The following is an 18,413-nucleotide window of genomic DNA, read 5'->3' as shown; positions in this document are numbered from 1 at the left end:
AACAGGGTTTCATTTATATGGTGATAGAAATATTAACATATGAAAGCAACTGAGTATCCCTGTACACCATTTATTGAATGCAGCTATGCAGGTGTAGCAAGCATTTAGGAAGGCAAATGGTATGTTGGCCTTCATTGCAAGAATTTTGAGTACAGGCACAAGGATATCTTGCCACAGTTGGTGAGACCACAGCTGGAGTACTGAATATTGTTTTGGTTTCCTTACCAAAGAGAGGATATATTTCCCAAAGGCAGAGTGTTACAAAGGTTCACCAGACTGATTCCTGGAATGGTGGGACTGTTGTATGAGAAGAGATTAGGTCAACCTGGTCTTTCTTCACCAGAGTTGAATAGGAGAGGAGATCTTGTGGAAATATTAAAAACTTCTGATGGGGCTGGATAGGTTGGCTGCAGGGGCGATGCTTTCCCTGGCAGAGGGTCTACAACTAGGGATCACGGTCTCAATATACAGGGTAAGACACCTACGGCTGAGATAGTATAAGGAGAAAGAGAATGATGAACCTATAGAATTTTTTATGACTGAAGGCAGTAGAGGCTGTGGTTGAGTATATTTAAGAAATGATTCCTAGGCACACAATCCATCAAGGGTTATGGGAAGAGAGTGGGAATGTGGTATTGAAATAAACTGTGATCATATGGATAGGCAGAATAGGCATGGAGGGCTGAATTGCCTACAACTCCTATTTTTCTTTGGTTTTTTTTCTCTCTCTGTGAGAATCTTCTAAGAGACCCAACCTGTGTTTTGCTGTTTTGAATTTAGTTTCCAGAATGAAGTACATAGTGACAGCTCAAGAGTTAAGGATGCACTATAAATGTTGGCCTTGCTAGTAAAATCCACAAACTGTGAATAAATGCATTTATTTAAAAACAACACTGAACATTTTCTCCCAATCTTACCAACTGATCTTGGGCCTGTGAAGGTGGTTGGGCTGAATCTAGAGAGGTATACACTTGCAGGATATCTTTTTAAATTTTCTCAACAGGTTTTACCATCCAACAGCCGGAAAACTGATGGGCTTAGAAGCCTGTTAAAACAATGTGGTTAGTAGGTGATAGAGGTGGGCATATTTGGTCTGGAATCCTGCCTAATCTTTAAGAGTAGGCCACCTAGTCTCTTGAGCCTGCTCTGACATTCATCAAGATCATGGCCTCTCCGCAATGCCAGTCTCCTGTACGCTCCTTGATTCCTTTAAAATTGAAAAATCTGTTTCTCTTTTGAATGAACTCCACGACTGAGCCCTTCTACTTCCCAAGCTAGAGAATTCCCTTTGAAGAAATTTCTCTTCATCTCAGTGCTAAATAACCTACTCTTTATTTTAACATGACTCCTGAGCCAGGGGAAACATCCTTACTGCATCCACCCTGTTGGTGTTGTAAAAAGAAAAGCTAAATTCTAGAGAATAGGGGCCTGGCCTACACGATCTTTTTCAAAAATAAAGTTTATTCATTAAAAGGGTAAAAAGCGCTATATCTCTTCACATTCATTGCATTATGAATAGAATGTATTGATTTGATAATGCATTAAAGCCACTTGTATTTCCTGTTTAAACAATGCACCCATGAAGTGCTTGAGAGGCTGTTACACAGGACCCAGCCCCTCTATATTCAGTGGTGGCAGGAAACTGTGGTCCTTCCCCACAAAGCCTTTGCAGTGGCTTCAGTCCATCCCTTAGCACATAGTCCTGCAGCCTGGCTTGTGCTAGTCAGCAGCATTTACTTACGGACATCTCATTGCACTGGAAGACTAACAAGTTTCACACTGCTGGAAGATCATCAACTGCATCCCTGCAAACGGTTCATAGATCAGTGAGTCCTCTGTTATGCAGTTACTTGGTACAAACTCGACAAGGACCCTTGCATTCTTTTTCCAGATTTTCTTGGCAAAAGCGCAGTCCACAAAGAGACAGAGTCATCTCATCTACACCACAGCTGTCACGAGGGCAGCGTGCATTGAGAGTAAGACTCCAACCATGCAGGAAGGATCTGATGGGGAGAGCCCCTCTCACTGTTGGGCAAGGAAGGTCTTGGTGTTTGTCCTACTTGATTTCTCCTTACAAAGCAAACCTACCATCCCAGGAATATAGTGTGCTGAATCTTCATTGCACTCCAATATATCCTTAAGATAAGGAGACCAAAACAGTCCACAAACCACAACCACAATCTGTCCCTTACTGCTGGAATGTAATGCCAAACCTACCACTTCCATCCCTCCAGTAATGAAATCAACAATATTAATCACAATTGTTTGCACCTATTTCATCAGAGGCTTTTGCTATCCAGTGCCCCTGGTATGACCAGCATTTATTACTTGTAAAGTCAGAGTGAGCCACTTTCTTCCACCACTGATGAAGGTACTAAGGCTGTTGGGTAGGGAGTTCTATGATTTAGACCAAGCAAAGAAGGATTGACAATGTCTTCTGCGGACAGGATAGTATGTGGTAGGCTCATAGAAATGGCCATGCCATTCTCTTGCACTTGCTGTCCATCCTTAGTAGAGGTACTCTGGGTGCAGTCTCACCAAGGCCATATATAATTGTAGTAAGAGATCTTTATTCATGTGCTCAAATTCTCTTGTAATAAAAGCTGAAATACCATGTGTCTTCCTAATTGCTTGATGCACTGGCATATTAGCTTTCAGTAACTTGTGTACAAGGATGTGTAGGTTCCTTTGAACATCATATCCCATCCTTCACTATTTTTAAAAAAAACATTTTCCTGTTTGGTGCATAGAAGCGGATGATCTCAGATTCTTCCACATTATGTTCCATCTGCCATGTCTGATTTGTCTATATCCCCCTTGAAGCCTGTTTGCATCCCCCTTCTGACTCTCAATTCCACCCAGTCTTGTATCATCAGCAAATTTGGAAATATAATATATGGTTCCCCAAATAGTTGGAGCCCATGCACTGACCACTATTGTATCCACATTCACAGTCTGCCAATGCGAGAAAGATCCATTTATTCCCACTCTCGCTTTTTGTCCAGTAACCAATTTTCAGTCCTTTCCAGTATGTTGCCGTCAGTTCCATGTGAGACCTGAAAATTGAAGTACACCTTATGTAGCTATTCTACTAGTCACATCTTCAAAGGACTCCATAGATTAATTAAACGTGATTTCCCTTTCATGAGTTCAATCTTGTTATTTTCCAGGTGGTCTATTATGTTTTTAAATAAATATCAGCATTCTTCATTATACTGATGTTATGCCAACAGGTCAGTAGTTCTGTTTTCTCTCTCTTAAATAGTAGTCTCATATTTGCTACCTTCCAATCTGTAGGAACCAGTCCAGGATCTCTAGAATTTTTGAAGATAACTAATACATCTATTATCTCTATAAGCCACTTCTTTCAAAACTGTAGTTAATTTCTCCACTGTTTCTTTATTCTCCATTATAAATTCTCCTGTCTCTAAGGGTCAGACATTGGCCTTTCTGAGTGTTTTCCTTTTCACATATGTATAGAAACTATTGTCCATTTCTGTTTCTCACCAGTCTATTCTCATTTTATCTTTCCTTTATGTTGCGGTCCTCCACTGACCTAAAATACTTCCAATCTTCATGCCTCTTGCAATTTTATGTGCCTCTTTTGATTTAATACAAACTTTAGTTTCTTCTGTTAGCCACAGACCAACCAACCATCCTTCCTGTTTTTTTTGTGCTTTTAGGATTTTTTTGCATATCAAGTGTTATTTCTTTAAATGCCAAAAGTTGTCTCTTTACAGTAATTCCTTATTCCTTGTACAGTAATTCTTTCCAGTTTCCCAATCAACCAGGGCTGAATTGCCCCCACATACCTTCGTAGTTCAGATGCAAGATTCTTGTTTTGAATTGAATTATATCACTTAAATTCAGTGTAAAATTCTATCATATTATGGTAAATCTCCCCAAAAGTCAGCTTTATGACAAACACCGACTTAGTGGGACAAAAGTTAAAAGTATATATTGTATGAAACAATGATAGGTAAAAGAAAAAAAATGCATAAGATTTGCCAGTTACGTGTTTCTGCAATGTTTTGAAAACCTTGCAGTCCTTGTGTGCTATTATATTGAGAGAGAAACTATGCAATGCCCAGGGAATATGTTAGGGAATTGTTTTTTTTTATGCCCCAAAATAGGTAGTTATTATTTCCTCTAGAGGGCAAATGTTTCCCACTGCCCTAAGTCAGAAAGCTGCATTTATTTCCTCCTTAACCTCTAACAGGTCAAGCTTTATCTCAAGTTCACTCATGTATGCCTGATTAAAAACAAGTGAAACTTGGGTGGGAGGCCAGGCCAGGGCTGGAGCTGCAAATTATGGAACCTTGCAGCCCATTGTGCCTGCAACAGCTCTTTTAAAGAGCTCTTTGATATTGCACTTAGTGCCAGCAACAGACTTGTGCTCATCAGTACTGTCCTTATGTTTACACTGTGATTATACACGTGCCCACCAGTACAGTTGCTGTTGCACAGTAACAGACCAGTGTCCATAAGTTTTGTATTTTATGTCATGACAGACTTCTGCCCACTTGTGCAGTGTCCAAGCCTAGAGTTGAATATGAACCTGGATTTGGACTCTGGCCCAGATGATAGGACTGGGCTGGACAGTGTCTCTGATGTCTTGCCTGCTATAGGCTGGGCCCTGTAGACGACGTGGAGGCTAGCATTCTTGTCGCAAGTCATCAGCGGCAGCTTCATAGTGGTCCTTCTGATCCCTCAGGAAAGTTTTCCTGTCGGATACAGGAACTCCTGGAACGTAACTGGACAGATGGTAACATTAGGAAAGGAGACATTTTGCTGGAGGCATTTGTTATCTGCTGAATGATTTAAGTACCCACTGCAGCCAAGCCCTGCTGAAGTATAATCAGGATCCTTTTAATACAACTCGTTATGAAATACAGGGATGAACAGACACAATTGTAGTTATCTGGCAGAGTGAGAGAAGATCCTTTCCTTGGTATCTTGCTTAAAATATTCACATTTTAAAGCTCCTCTCCTCTGTTGTTTTCTTAGACTTGCAGAAAACATTTCCTGCAGTTCAGATATCAAAACAAAATCAGTCGCCTGCAAAGCATCTAATATAGGGAATATGTGATGAAGGGTCATCAGCCTGAAACGCTGTTTTCTCCCCACAGATGCTGCTCGACTTTGAGTATCTCCAGCATTTTCTGCTTTTATTTTAGATTTCCGACATGTACAATTTTTTGCTTTTAGAGAAGCTTAATCAGTGAGCAGCTGGTCTTTAATTATTGGTTATAAGAAAGTGGGTACGATGTACTTTCTTAACGAGAATGGAATATGTTCAAAGGTATCTGCAATGTTTACTTTGCTGGCCGTCAACATAGATTCTTGGATGTGAATATCCACTTTCATGGCAGCAATCAAATTACATTTCATCTTTAAATTGTTCACCATGTTGAGCTGTAGCCTCTTATCATTGACAATCTGGACAAGACAAATCTGTCCTCCAGAAAAAAATCTTCAGCTCTGAGGAAAATTTTGAAGTAGTTCACTTGGTTTATTCAAACAAGATGTCACTCACATGTTTGAGTAACAGCACATCACTGCTTGTCTAATCTTACCAATGTCTGCACTCACAAGGACCAGAGATGAGTCTTGGTGATCTATAACCCTTGGTAGTGCTGGCTGTAAGCCACTCTGCAGCATGTTTATAACATGATGATGGCTTTGCTTGTGAATGAGTCTGACTACATTCTTTTGGCTGGGGTATTTCTGAGTAGGTGCTCTTCTCATATAGCTTTGCTGATCTTCCTGCAATAGCATAAGAATTGACTTGCTATATGGAAGAATGGGGGACCTGGGAAAGAATATCACCAACTCCCAAAAAATATCCATTATTGCACATTGAAAAGATATTGAACATGAGGAAAAAATTGAAAGTTAATTCTCTTTCTTACTGAGTGGAAGACAGTGGGCTGGACTGTTGGTGGCTACTCCTTTTTAAATTTTTAATTCTAGCCTCTGCCTGCTATGCTTGAATTCCCTTTATTGAGTAGCTCTGGCACAGTCCTCATAACACAGTTGCCAGCTTGATACTAACTGAAGAACCTTAACATCAGTGCTGCGCTGTCCACTTATATAGGTCTGTTGAACTGGGGTGGAACAGATCCAGACATACCAGGAACTAGAATCAGCATCATTATCACTGACCCGTATGACATGAAATATGTTGTTTTGCAGCAACAGTACAGTGCAAAGACATAAAATTACTATAAATGACAAAAATAGTGCAAAAAAAGGGAATAATGAGGTAGTGTTCATGGACCGTTCAGAAATGTGATGGTGGAGCAGTCTGAAGGAAGTGATTTGAGGAACTATAACAGAAATAAGTGTTATGGTCTCTGTATCTGTAGTTTCCCTGACTTGAATTGGATCTAAATAGAATAACACCTGCGTTGAATTCAATTTTATCACTTCATATACACTGCATGAACCGTTGTGCCAAATTGCTTAAGTACAGTACTTTTTCAATATGCCAGTGAGTAGAACTACTTCTGGAGGTGGGCACAGGGTTTATTCTTTCCCAGACACCATAATTTTTCAATGTTATGTACAAGATAAAAGCCTGAGGGTATTGGGATTTGCTACATCATTGAGACAATGGTAAATATCTAGCAGGAGGAATTAGATGTTTTTATCCAACATGTACAGATGAAACAAAATACTTCCTGCTAATAGAATCATTCAACCAATTTGATCATTATTAAATCAGTGATGCCACCTAATTTAAAAATAAATGGCACTTCATGGTCAGGTTGAACACGAGGTATCAAAGTCTAGGATTTTGCTTGCTTTCTTTGGATACCTTTCACCATCCAGTAAGAACTTCTGACATGTGCTTTCAGAATGAAGGTCAATCTTATGGTCTTCATCTGTGAATTACTTCATAGACACAGACAAAAAAGTTACCACTTTCTCCAATGTTCTGCATTTAGTTCTGGGGTAAGTTTGATTGTCTACACCGTGGCTATTAAATATAGTATTTTGGATAGAGAATTCTGTTATAACTGAGTTTTTTGACAAAAGTGTCTTTAATCTTTCATGGTGAATGTTAGAAGTATTTATGGGGCTGAATAGTGTTCAATGTTTATTCTGTGATGCCATATCATGTTTAATGTGTATATTCTAACTGCTCTTCAATATTTGATTTAACAAGTTTATATTCACAGCATGAAGTTTTGCATGCCATGAGTGCACATTAGAAATTTGGACACTGAGGTTAGTCAGGTCTGCAGAATTTTTTTTATCCTTTTTAATGAATGGGTAAATGGAAAATTACCTTTCGCTCATATTAGCATGAACACCGAACATGAAAGCACATCCATGAAGTACTTATTAGTATCTAAATTTGCTTAGTTTCGGTAAAGGAACTAAAAACGAGAATACATTTGCTAATTTGAGATGTATTATTTTTGTTGCAGTGATGCCTTTGATTTTGAGTATGGTTTGATAATTCTGAGGATTAGCCAAGGACTTGATATCTCTCATATACTTCAGATTCAAGGTAGGACTGTTCAGCAATAATCTCATTAAAACAAATGTAATAAACTGCAAACTCTGGAAATCTGAAATGCAAGTAAAAATAGCCTGGTAGAGAAGCAAGCTAGATTGATTGCCTTCTCAGGAGAGTTAATGTTTTGGGTGTAATCCTTTATCAGAACAAACCACCAGATTACATGTACAGATTTTAATAAAGCATCTCTTTTCCAATAGATTCTTGGAATTAGGAAAATGAGTACATAAGAGATTTTGGCTTTGAGATGGTGTAAAAGTGGGAATCAGAAAAATGTTTTACATCCACCATATTTTGGAAGTTAGTGGTTTGCAAGTTGTACAGTTTTGGTTATGTTTGTTCAAGTATTGCAGACAGTATATATTAGTCACTGGGTTGACATTCTTATAGAATGGTAGCTGCAAACATGCATGTGTTCAAGGTACAGAACAAGAGGTTTAAAGGGGATAGTCATAGAGCTGTTCAGCCCAACTGTTCCCTGCTGACCATGATGCCTATCTATGCTAATCCCACTTGCTTCCATTAGGCCCGTATTCCTCTACTCCCTTCCTATCCAAGTACCTGTCCAAATGCCTTTTCACTGTTGTATGTGTGTCTGTCTCTACCAACTCTTCAAACAGCAGTTCCATCTAAACACCACACTCTGGAAAAACCTGCCCCTCAGGTCTCCTTTAAATTTCTCTCCTCTCACTTAAATCTATGCCCACTAGTCTTAGACTCCCCTACCCTAGGGAAAAGACTATCGACCCTGTCTATGCTCCTCATAATCTTATAAACCTCCCTCAGTCTCCTAGGCTCCAGTGAGGACAAACCTATCCAACTTCTTGTAATTAAAGCCCTCCATTCCAGAGATCCTGGTGAATCTCTTCTGCACTCTTCCTAATGCTTTAATGCTAATTAACTACTAAAATGTAGAAGAAAATAACTGCCAGATGCAAATCTCAGTTCAAATCAAATGACCACTCTTGATATACTACCTTTGAATTGTTGCGTGACTTTCAGGCAATACAGCACATGGAGTTCCTTTAATGTGTGATCCTATTAAACAGTCACTCTTGGTTAATAACTTGGAAATATGGGTGATCTCATATTCATTTGATTAGTGCACGTTTTGGTGTGATCAAGAAGAGTAAGGTAAACTCTACCTACATTTTTTTAAAGCCAAAATCTTGGTGGATTTCTAGTTTCAATCTCAGTGGGGGGAAGAAAGAACAATGCACTGTTTTGAGAACGTTCATATAAAAAAAAATGTTAGAGCTGTGCAGTGTGGATCTAATTGATTCTGAGGAAGGCTTTTTGAGCTGAAATGTTAACTGTTTTTCTTTCCATAGGTGCTGCCTAACCTGCTGAGTGTTTCCAGCATTTTCTGTTTTCTTTTATTTAAGATCCGTTTATAGTTATAATGTTGGAACATTTTAAAACCAACCACTTATTCATTGGAGTAAAGATGGCTAAACGTGTGACTTAGTAGAAACCCTCTAAATGTTTTGCTTGAAAGCCTATTAGTGAAAGATTCAGGTCAACGAATTAATGATAAATGCATATATTAAGCCCACATTATCCACAAGAGTTGGGGACATGAAGTTCCCACAGATAAAAAATAATGCAGATACTAGGGTCCTTTCCTTTATGCCAATTCCCAGCTAAATATAAATATGTCCTACAATGTTCTAACTCATTAACAGGAATTAATACACATTAAAACATATAAATACTTTAAAAAATGATATTAGCTAACTATTTTCATTGAATGTAGTTATACAAGCAGTGATTGGTTTTGAAATCACAAGGTGAAACTGAGTAAACAAAGACTACTCTCTATGAAAACAGTGTACAGCAGAGAGCAACTTGACACAAATGGTCTGGAAACTGATCACCATATTTATACAGACATGATTGGTTCTGCAGTGTGTATAGGTATGTAGATATTTGGGGGGAAAATCTCCAGATGGGCCTGACACCAACCTCAAGTAAGTGGGTCTATGGATAACAATGACAATAGAGTATAATAGCATAAAAACTGGGAGGGTGAATTGGCTTGAAATTTCATAATGATGTTTGAATAGGGAAAGCATTCATACATTAGCTGAATTAATAATTCATGAAATTTAAACATTTATATAAAAATATAATGAATATGAAGATAACTTTAAGGAGGATGGGAATATTGGATTTTACTGCACAGTTCCACCATGCAGTTGGACAAGATTGCCTCCCAGTATGAGCATGCTAATTTTGCTCCAAGTCTAAAGGCCACTGATTGCCTTTCCTGCCTGCTGCATGCATGCATACATACATATTCCAGCAGGTGTGTGGAACTCTGTACTGTAGTGTACTGCCTGTTTGACTACACACTAGTCTAATACTGCCTGTGAAAAGTGGGATTAGACTAAGGTAATAGCACTGCTAACCTCAAGTACAAATGAAGGAAAGAGATCAGGTAATTTCCACCCCCCCCCCCCCCCCCCCCCAAAAATTTCTGTCTCCACACCCCTGCCTTTAAGCATAAGGGAGGCCAGCATCTGACCTCCCCTATGCTTAAAGTGAGTAGGCCCTCTTTCTTTGAATTACTGATGTTTAGTACCGTGAATTTCTGTGTTTTTGTGAGGAGAAACCAAAGAGAGCAGGTAATACATCATGCAAAGCAAGTGACAGGAATAAAAATCTAAAACCTTGTGCAAATGTAGTTGCTGTTCCTTGCAGTAAGGATTCTCTGTCCACCAGTTTAAAAAAAAATAAGCCTATCAGCCAATAAAAATTAAAATTTTCTGCCAAATACAGTCAGACACAACTGGCTCCAACATATTACATGGCCTCAAATATTGCCATTCCTTTACTGTACCAGACTTCCCCTGTGAGTCGTAGAATACAGCCTTGTTATACCATTAGTACATTGGCAAATATTTAGCTGAACATTTACAAACTTACAAAAAAGGTGCAGTGCATAATCTGTGAAGGAGAATTATAATATAATGCTTCAGTGTACTGCGGCTTTAGTATGATTACTATAGGAAATGGAGCTGAATTTCTGATTCCATGAGGCAAAGTTCCATATCATTATTAAGCAACATCCATATGGTAGCCAGCTGCACTGAGAGTAGGACAAAGCATTGAATTTGCTCAAAACTGCTCTTGTGGACCTCCTGGCAAAAACAGCAAGAGTGGCAGAACTTAGTTAGCAGACCATTAATAAAATACCTGGCAGAGGCTTTGTCATTTCAGTCTGTTGTCTGAAGACCTTCCTGTCCTGGGGAAAATTTAAACTACACAAATTCTTGTGAAAGACATTTATTACTTGTTTTCTTAAATGTTTCATGTAAAAAAAAATTTATACAACAGTTTGAATGTTTGGTATAAAGGTACTTGGCTTCTGATATTAAATGACTGTCCATAATTTTTGTGCAGCTGGCATCAGTAATTATTTTCATTTGTTTGCAGAAGAATTACAAAGAAAAGAGCAAGAAAAACTAGCATTGGAATCTGCCAAGAGAGAGGAACAAGAGGATGGAAAGCGAGGAATCCGTTCACTGAAGTTCTTGAACAAAGCTGTGAAATATAGTGCAAATACTCCACTGGCAGTGAATGCACAGAAAGGTAAAGCTTGTCTAAGTGCAGAAAAATAATAATGTGCAGTAATAACTACATAATGAAATTTTGGCTCAGCCCAGTTTTCCAGCATAATTCCAGTAGGTGACAAATGAAATTCCTGGAGAACTAGTTGAGTATGAGTGTCTGTGTCATTCTGAGGATTTTATCAGTCACTTGCTGTGAGAGGCTGGAGAATTCCCAATGAATTTCAGAAGCTTTTTAAAAGTTAAATATGAAATAGTTTTTCTCTTAGATCACAAGTTTTTGGAACTGACTTCCACGAAGTGGCATGGAAGCAGAATCTTTGAATGCTTTTATGATGGAGATAGATAAGCAGAAGGTGAGAGGTTACTGTGTGTAGACAGGAATACAGAGTTGAGGTTACTTTCAGATCAACCACTAACTTATTAAATGGCCAAACAGGCTCAAGGGGCTGGATGGTCTGCTCTTAATTTATATGTTCGTATGATCATTGGTTCTGGTACACATGGTGAATCAAAACTAGCACAGACAACAGGGTAAGGTAGGATTGGAGAGTGGAATAGCACTCAACTAAGGCATGTATATTCCTTATAAGCTTGACTTTATGTAATTAATATTTAAGTGGAACAGCAATTTGAGAAATCAAAGTAAAATAGTAAATGGGAATCTTTAAGGCAGATAAAGCATATGTTTTTTGCTGGAGCAGAAATCCAGAAAGAGGATGGAATAAATGAAGTCAAAGCAATTCTCCACATTGAACAGGGGGAGGAAATTGCTCAAGGGGCTTTAGACATTTTCAGGATTGAGAATTCTTTTGATAAGTTAAGAGTATCAAAAATAGTATTCTGAATGAATTAGGTGTGCAGTCTTATGATTTGTGGTATGGTTATGAATGTAATAGAAACTTTTAATCCAGCTAGGCATTATGCCATATGGTTAAAGAAAAATAATTTGACATCCAGGATAGGAATTACTGCAATAAAAACAATTTGAAGCCATCAATGGGCAAGTGATGGTCGAAAGTAAAACATTTTGATGTTGGAAAGAAAATTAGTTGCAATCAGTCAGCAAATGCAAAATTGCCAGGGTATGTGATACTTGGTCACTGTGACGTGGCAATTTGTTACATCATTTGTGATTTGATACAGCCCTCTTAACAATCTGGCTGGGCCATGAGGTGTAGGAACCTCAAATATACCAAACAAGTAAGCAAACAACTCCAGGTGAAGAAATATGGGACAAACTTTCTGACCCTCCATGCTTTTGAGAGTATCCTTGCAACACCAAGTTGAGAGTTTAGGCATTTCCTGATTTGCACTTGGAGTAGTAGTTTTTCCTCTCTTCCTTGGGTAGTCTTGACAAACAATCAGACCAACAGAATTGCTTGGGCCTTAATTTTGTAACCTCGGGTGAGGCTTCATTTGCAGTGAGGATCTCACTGATTTTTAAATCCCAAGCAAATGTCCCAGGATTGCACTTCCTTTTGAGGTCATTGTTTTTATTGCAACTCCATTTTTTTTTACATTTGGCTTTTAAAGGGAAAACATACAAGGTCAGGAATTAAATTGGCATGCCATCATTATCACCAATAATGCCATTTGGAACCAAAGAAAATTCTAAAATGTTTTTCTTTTTCCCTAAATAAAACATGGGCATTGATTTTTAATCACCATCTTGGGCATTTTCTTGGGGTTTAGGATGACTTGCTTCCATTCCAGTTCTATAGATTCTGATGTGGCTAATGGGGCCAATGGGGCCCTAACCTAAGATGGGACAAGGTAAGTGGGTGCACCTTCTGTTGCTTATGTTGGGCCTCTGTGTGGTTCTGAAGAGGGAACTTGAGATTCTCAATGCCACCCTGAATGCTCCTTTGATAGTTTGATGGTCATGGGCCAGAGATTCTCAGAATTGATGAGGATGTTGCACATTTTCAAGGTGACATTGATAAAAGATCACAATGGTTACAGTGTGGAAGGAGGCCATTCATCCTGTCAAATCCAGAGCATCTGTATGCAAGTGCAGTTCACTTAGCCAACATTCCCCTGTGCTGTCATATAGTCCTGTAAATTTTTGCTTTCAGATTCTTACCTAGTTTCCTTTTGAATGCTACAATTAAATTTTCCTCTGCTTTTATCACCTGGGAGTACATTCCGGACCACTTGCTGTGCAGAAATTCCTCATGTCACTTGTTTCTTTTGCTAAACCTACCCCCCCCCCTCCCCCCACCTCCTTCAATATTTTCTACTTAGTGGTACCTTTCTAGTTCTGAGTTGCCTTCTGTTGTCGGTCCAGGTCCTGGAAGCATGCAGGGAAGACTGCTGCTTGGTGGACCATGAGTTTTGTGCTGGGTTTGAGTGCTTGATTTTAAAATGTTTTCCTTCAGACAGTGAAGTGCTGTCCTGGCCTAATGAAGGCTGAAAGAATTTCAACATCAGTGTGCCTTTGTTGGAAGATGGCTCCCAGAATGTGGGATGTGGTCTTCGATTTCCAAGGCCTTGTCGTGGACCTTCGTGGTTGGGGGGACCGGGAGGGTGGGGAATGGTGAGGTGTAGTTGTGGAGGATGTTTTGCAGATCTTAAGCATATGGCTCATTCTCTTGTACACTTTGAATGAATCAACAGTGACTCCAAGTTAAGCCTCAAATATTATCTGCATACCCCATCTTGATGATTGAGGTTGGGGTGCCTTGGTTCTGGAATAGAAGCAAAAGAGATTGAACAGCTTCTCATTTATCCTGCTAATTAGTTCCACTCCAGTTGGAAACTTCTTGTTTGCAACATCGCAGTAAGAATGAGTGTGTCATTTCCCCAACATTTTACAGTCTTCCTTGACCCCAGTCTGCACTGAAGGAGATGATAGCTGGTGGGGGTTATGTGTTTGGGTAGAGATTGCAGACAGATCAGTGAGCTTGGCAGGGAGAAGGGTGGAGTGGAAAATGATCACTATGGATGAGAAGTTTAAATAGGGAACCTGCCTTGAGAAAGATGGAGATCTCAGATGCCAGGTGGACAACAAACTTCTAACAACAAAAACTCCAAAATCCTCTCCTCCGCCCCGTCCCCATTGTATGGTCAGTATTTGATGGACTTGTATGCACAGTACAACTTCATGCAAATTGCATTAATCAAACATTGCATGTCGTTTGACATCTCTGCTTGCTTACTCACATCATACGCACAAACTTGGATCAGGTATCTGGAAATGGCGCACAGTGGATCCTACTGTATTTAGTGATTGAATTTTGATAACATTCTTTCACGTAGCAAATTAAAACATTGACTAGGAATTTGTATTCCATACTGCAATGTTTTCTCACGGTTAATCAACACCTGGAATGTACCTCTAGGAATAGTAATAAAGCTAAAAGCTTGTGGAGTCAGTCAAAAGTTTATCAGATGAAGAGAAGGAATGGTAGATTTTATTCTGGAAAGATGAGCTAAAGTTAGGCCTTTCTGCCTCTTATGTTTATTCAGGATAAGATTAAATTGAGTATATGCAATCAGATTTAAAGTCTTCAGGGAAAGGTCACCTTAGGCAGAGCTGGACATAGCATGCAAGTGGAATAATTTCATGGCAAATTTCTGGCCATCCTTGAAATAAGTATTTATCGCAGATTCCATGCTGTAATTTAAACTGTTTAAGGTCATGAAAATGAACGCTGTGCAAGATGTCACATTCATTCTGGTAGTTGGAACCTTATTCATCACAAAGAATCCTTTGTCCTCTTTTTTAAAGGATGTTTGCCACTAATGTGATGTAATTTGTACTTTGAGCCATTCCGTCCAATAGTCTTGTCACTTTTCCCAGCAGTGGACTTTATATCTCTTAAGCCAAAAGTTACAGTCCAGCACTTTTCTGCCTCTGCAGAGACATTTAGCCTGTACGATTCATATAACTGTTAAATATCAGAGCCCTATTAACTTTATTTTGCTCCAAACCACGCTGAAACCAATATTATCAACAGACCATATTTGAGATGGGCTTAAATCCCAAATTAACAAACTAGATTTATTTATTGAAATTGAACAAATAGGATGTGGTGAATTTGTACACTGTTCCTTGGCAACTAATACTGGCTGCACAAGTACAATAACTTCTTTTTCAAATTTCAGGCTTTAAAATCTCCACTGGTTATGCTGCAAATTTCAACCAACAACTATTGGAAGCTAGTGCTCAATTCCAAAAGAATCAAGGGAAAGGCACAATAGACGTTTGGTGGTTGTTTGATGATGGAGGTATGAAGCATATTATTCTCCAAAAGAAATCTAATTTTAATGTATGAATCTAATATGTAAGATTTTGTGATTGTGTTCATTTGAAAAAAAATTATCTTTTGGTTATGGAAAAAAAAAGGACAGGTTTGCATTGTCTTTCGTGACATTAAGATCATGAAAGCACTTTATAGTTAATGAAATAATTCCAGATAGCATTTAAAAAGTAACTAGATGAGTACTTGCAGTGCTTGTGCTATGGACCAATATGGGATTAATATGGAAGGGTGCCCACTGGTCAGCATGAACAAGTTGGGCCAATTGGCCTGTTACCATGCTGTACGATTCTATGACTATAGTCACTTCTATATTGTAAAAACATGGCAGCCAATTTGTGCAAAGCAAACTCTCACAGCCAGGAGTAAAATTATCACATTATCAGTGGTTGGCTACAGGAGAGATATTCTTCCAGGGCCCTGAAAGAATTCAACTTGTGCTGTTCATGAGGTCATTTACATACACCTGGAAAAGGACACAGTGTTGGTTCAACGTATCCTCTGGCACAACACTACCCCAGTCCTGCACTAAAATGCTACTGAAGATGATGCATTCTTCTCTGAAGTGAGGGATGACCACCTAATTTGGCCAAGAATGCTGATGCTGAAGATGATTATTTTATGAAACCTGTTCAGTGTCTTAATTTTACCAAGTTGAAGTATTCAAAAGTTAAATAGGGAATATAAATAGTGAAAAATATTTTGATAAAAACGTTGGAAGTACTTCTGATAGTGTTTACAGTTTGAAAGTTAGCTATTAGATCCCACGTGTAATACTAATATAAGATGATTTTAATCTTTATGAAAGTAAACATTAAATATTGTTACAATCAACCTCAATTACTAATCTCAGTATCTTTGCTTTAATAGGTTTGACTATTCTCATTCCTTATCTGTTAACTACACGGAAAAAATGGTCTGGTTGCAAGTTGCGTATCTTTATTGGAGGGAAGTTGGACAGTATTAATGAAGAGAAACGGGCGTAAGTTTAGTTAAAAATGATGAGCTCCTGCATGTTGTGACGGTTAATATTCATGATTTAAATGAGACATTTCCACTGAAAATTGGGAATTTGGATCATGAAGTTTGCAATTTTGATTCTAGATCCTCTGCATCTGAAATTGTAACACAAGGATGCCAGATACATGCAGAAACGGGCTTTCACTGCTGCTCCGAAGCTGACATCTGTGCCACAAATGGGGCTGTCTGAGTAGGTGACATGCCAGCACTGGAAACCTGGCCACAGTGGGTCCCCTTGAATTATTTACGTATCCAGCATTCCTTTAGAACTTATTCCCAACCCTATCCCTCAATCTTGTTTGTAGTGACCTTCCCTATCCAAGCTCTTAGCTTGCAATCCCCTCCCAACTCCACCCAATGCACAATTGCATATCCCTACTGATAACTAATACCCAATTGCATTCTCTAACTCTTGACCCTTATGACTCCTGTACCCAACCTCCCAAACTGCACTGACAGTGTACGTGAAAGTAAGGCCTGATCAAGGCCGCATGCATGACTGAGTTTCCACGTGGCGCACATGAGCACAACTTCACTTGATTGCCACTTAATGCAGCTTTGTGGGCACTGACCAAAATTGTCAAACAGGTCTTGCAATGCTCCACCCTCCATGATTTATCACACTAGTATTGGAATTGGTTTATTATTGTCACTTGTACCGAGGTACAGTGAAAAACTTGTCTTTCATACCATTCGTACAAATCAATTCGTTACAGTGCATTGAGATAGTACAGGCTAAAAACAATAACAATACAGAGTAAAGTGTCACAGTTACAGGGAAGTGCATTGCGGGTAGACAATAAGGTGCAAGGTCATAATAAGGTAGGTTGTGAGATCAAGAGTGTATCATCGTACAAGGGAACTGTTCAATAGTCTTATCACGGTGGGACAGAAGCTGTCCTTGAGCCTGTGATATGTGCCCTCAGGCTTCCGTATCTTCTACCTGATGGGAGAGGGGAGAAGAGAGAATGACCTGGGTGGGTGGGGTCTTTGATTATGCTGGCTGCTTCACCAAGGCAGCGAGAGGTATAGACAGAGTCCATGGAGGAGAGGCTGGTTTCTGTGATGTGCTGGGCTGTGTCCACAACTCTCTGTAGTTTCTTGTGGTCCTGGGCAGAGCAGTTGCCATACCAAGCTGTGATGCATCCAGATAGGATGCTTTCTATGGTGCATCAATAAAAGTTGGTGAATGTCAAAGGGGACCTGTCAAATTTCGTTAGCCTCCTGAGGAAGTAGAGGTGCTGGTGATCAGTATTGGATAAATAGAAATTTCCTCCAGTTTACTATTGGGAAGACCTGAGTCACTATGTTTGATTCCTACAACAAATTCGGTTCCTATCTACCAAGTACGTCTTTCACCCTGGCAACTGACTTTAAGCCTGAGTGAGATCATTTGAGAACTTGCATTTAAGTTTGATAGGCTACTGACCACCTATCACTCCATCAACAGGACCACCTCCATTCATCTCCATCACATCACAAAACTCCACCTTGCCAACGAACTTATTACTCTGTTCCGTTATCCACATCATAACATACCAAATACTGGACATTTAAAGCCCCTGTGGTAGCTGGCGCATATTGGTCCCCGGCCCAGCATTGCCTCAATTTAAAAATTTCTCATCTTTGTTTTCACAACCCTCCATGGACTAAATGCTCCCTATTTTCCAAACTTCCCTTTATTAGAATAACCCCTCCAAATCTGCACTCCTCTGGTTATGGCCTTTTGGGTTAATCTTCTAATCTTTTGGATTAGCTTCCTGACCCCCCCCCCCCCCCCCCCCCCCCAAACAACTCCTTAAACCTCCCCAACTAAGCACTTGTCATCTCAAATGCCCCTAAAACCTAATTCTAACCAAGTTTTACTTTGGTAAAGGCACTAAATAAATGAAAGCTGTTGCTCTTTTGCTTATCTCTGGTAATATTTGAGTAAATCTCCACCTTGGTACCCTATTTCAAGAATTGTTATCCTTTCTAAATGCAGTGTTTATAATTGGGCATTGTAGTCCAGTTGAGGCCTAATTGGTG

General features: G+C 39.2%; 1 protein-coding gene across 2 annotated transcripts in view; it reads left to right on the top strand.

Annotated features, from left to right (window-relative positions):
- Positions 1 to 18,413, top strand: part of slc12a1 (solute carrier family 12 member 1) — an 83,939-nt gene that overhangs the window by 55,349 nt on the left and 10,177 nt on the right. For both annotated transcript variants that reach the window (XM_052042361.1, XM_052042362.1), the window contains exons 19-22: positions 7,437 to 7,519; positions 10,967 to 11,122; positions 15,211 to 15,333; positions 16,236 to 16,347. In XM_052042361.1, coding sequence (XP_051898321.1) covers positions 7,437 to 7,519; positions 10,967 to 11,122; positions 15,211 to 15,333; positions 16,236 to 16,347 — 474 coding nt within the window. The remainder of the gene's footprint in view (positions 1 to 7,436; positions 7,520 to 10,966; positions 11,123 to 15,210; positions 15,334 to 16,235; positions 16,348 to 18,413) is intronic.

Source organism: Pristis pectinata, chromosome 32, assembly GCF_009764475.1.
Source record: "Pristis pectinata isolate sPriPec2 chromosome 32, sPriPec2.1.pri, whole genome shotgun sequence".
NCBI lineage: Eukaryota > Metazoa > Chordata > Chondrichthyes > Rhinopristiformes > Pristidae > Pristis > Pristis pectinata.
This window is presented reverse-complemented; position numbering and strand designations above follow the sequence as displayed.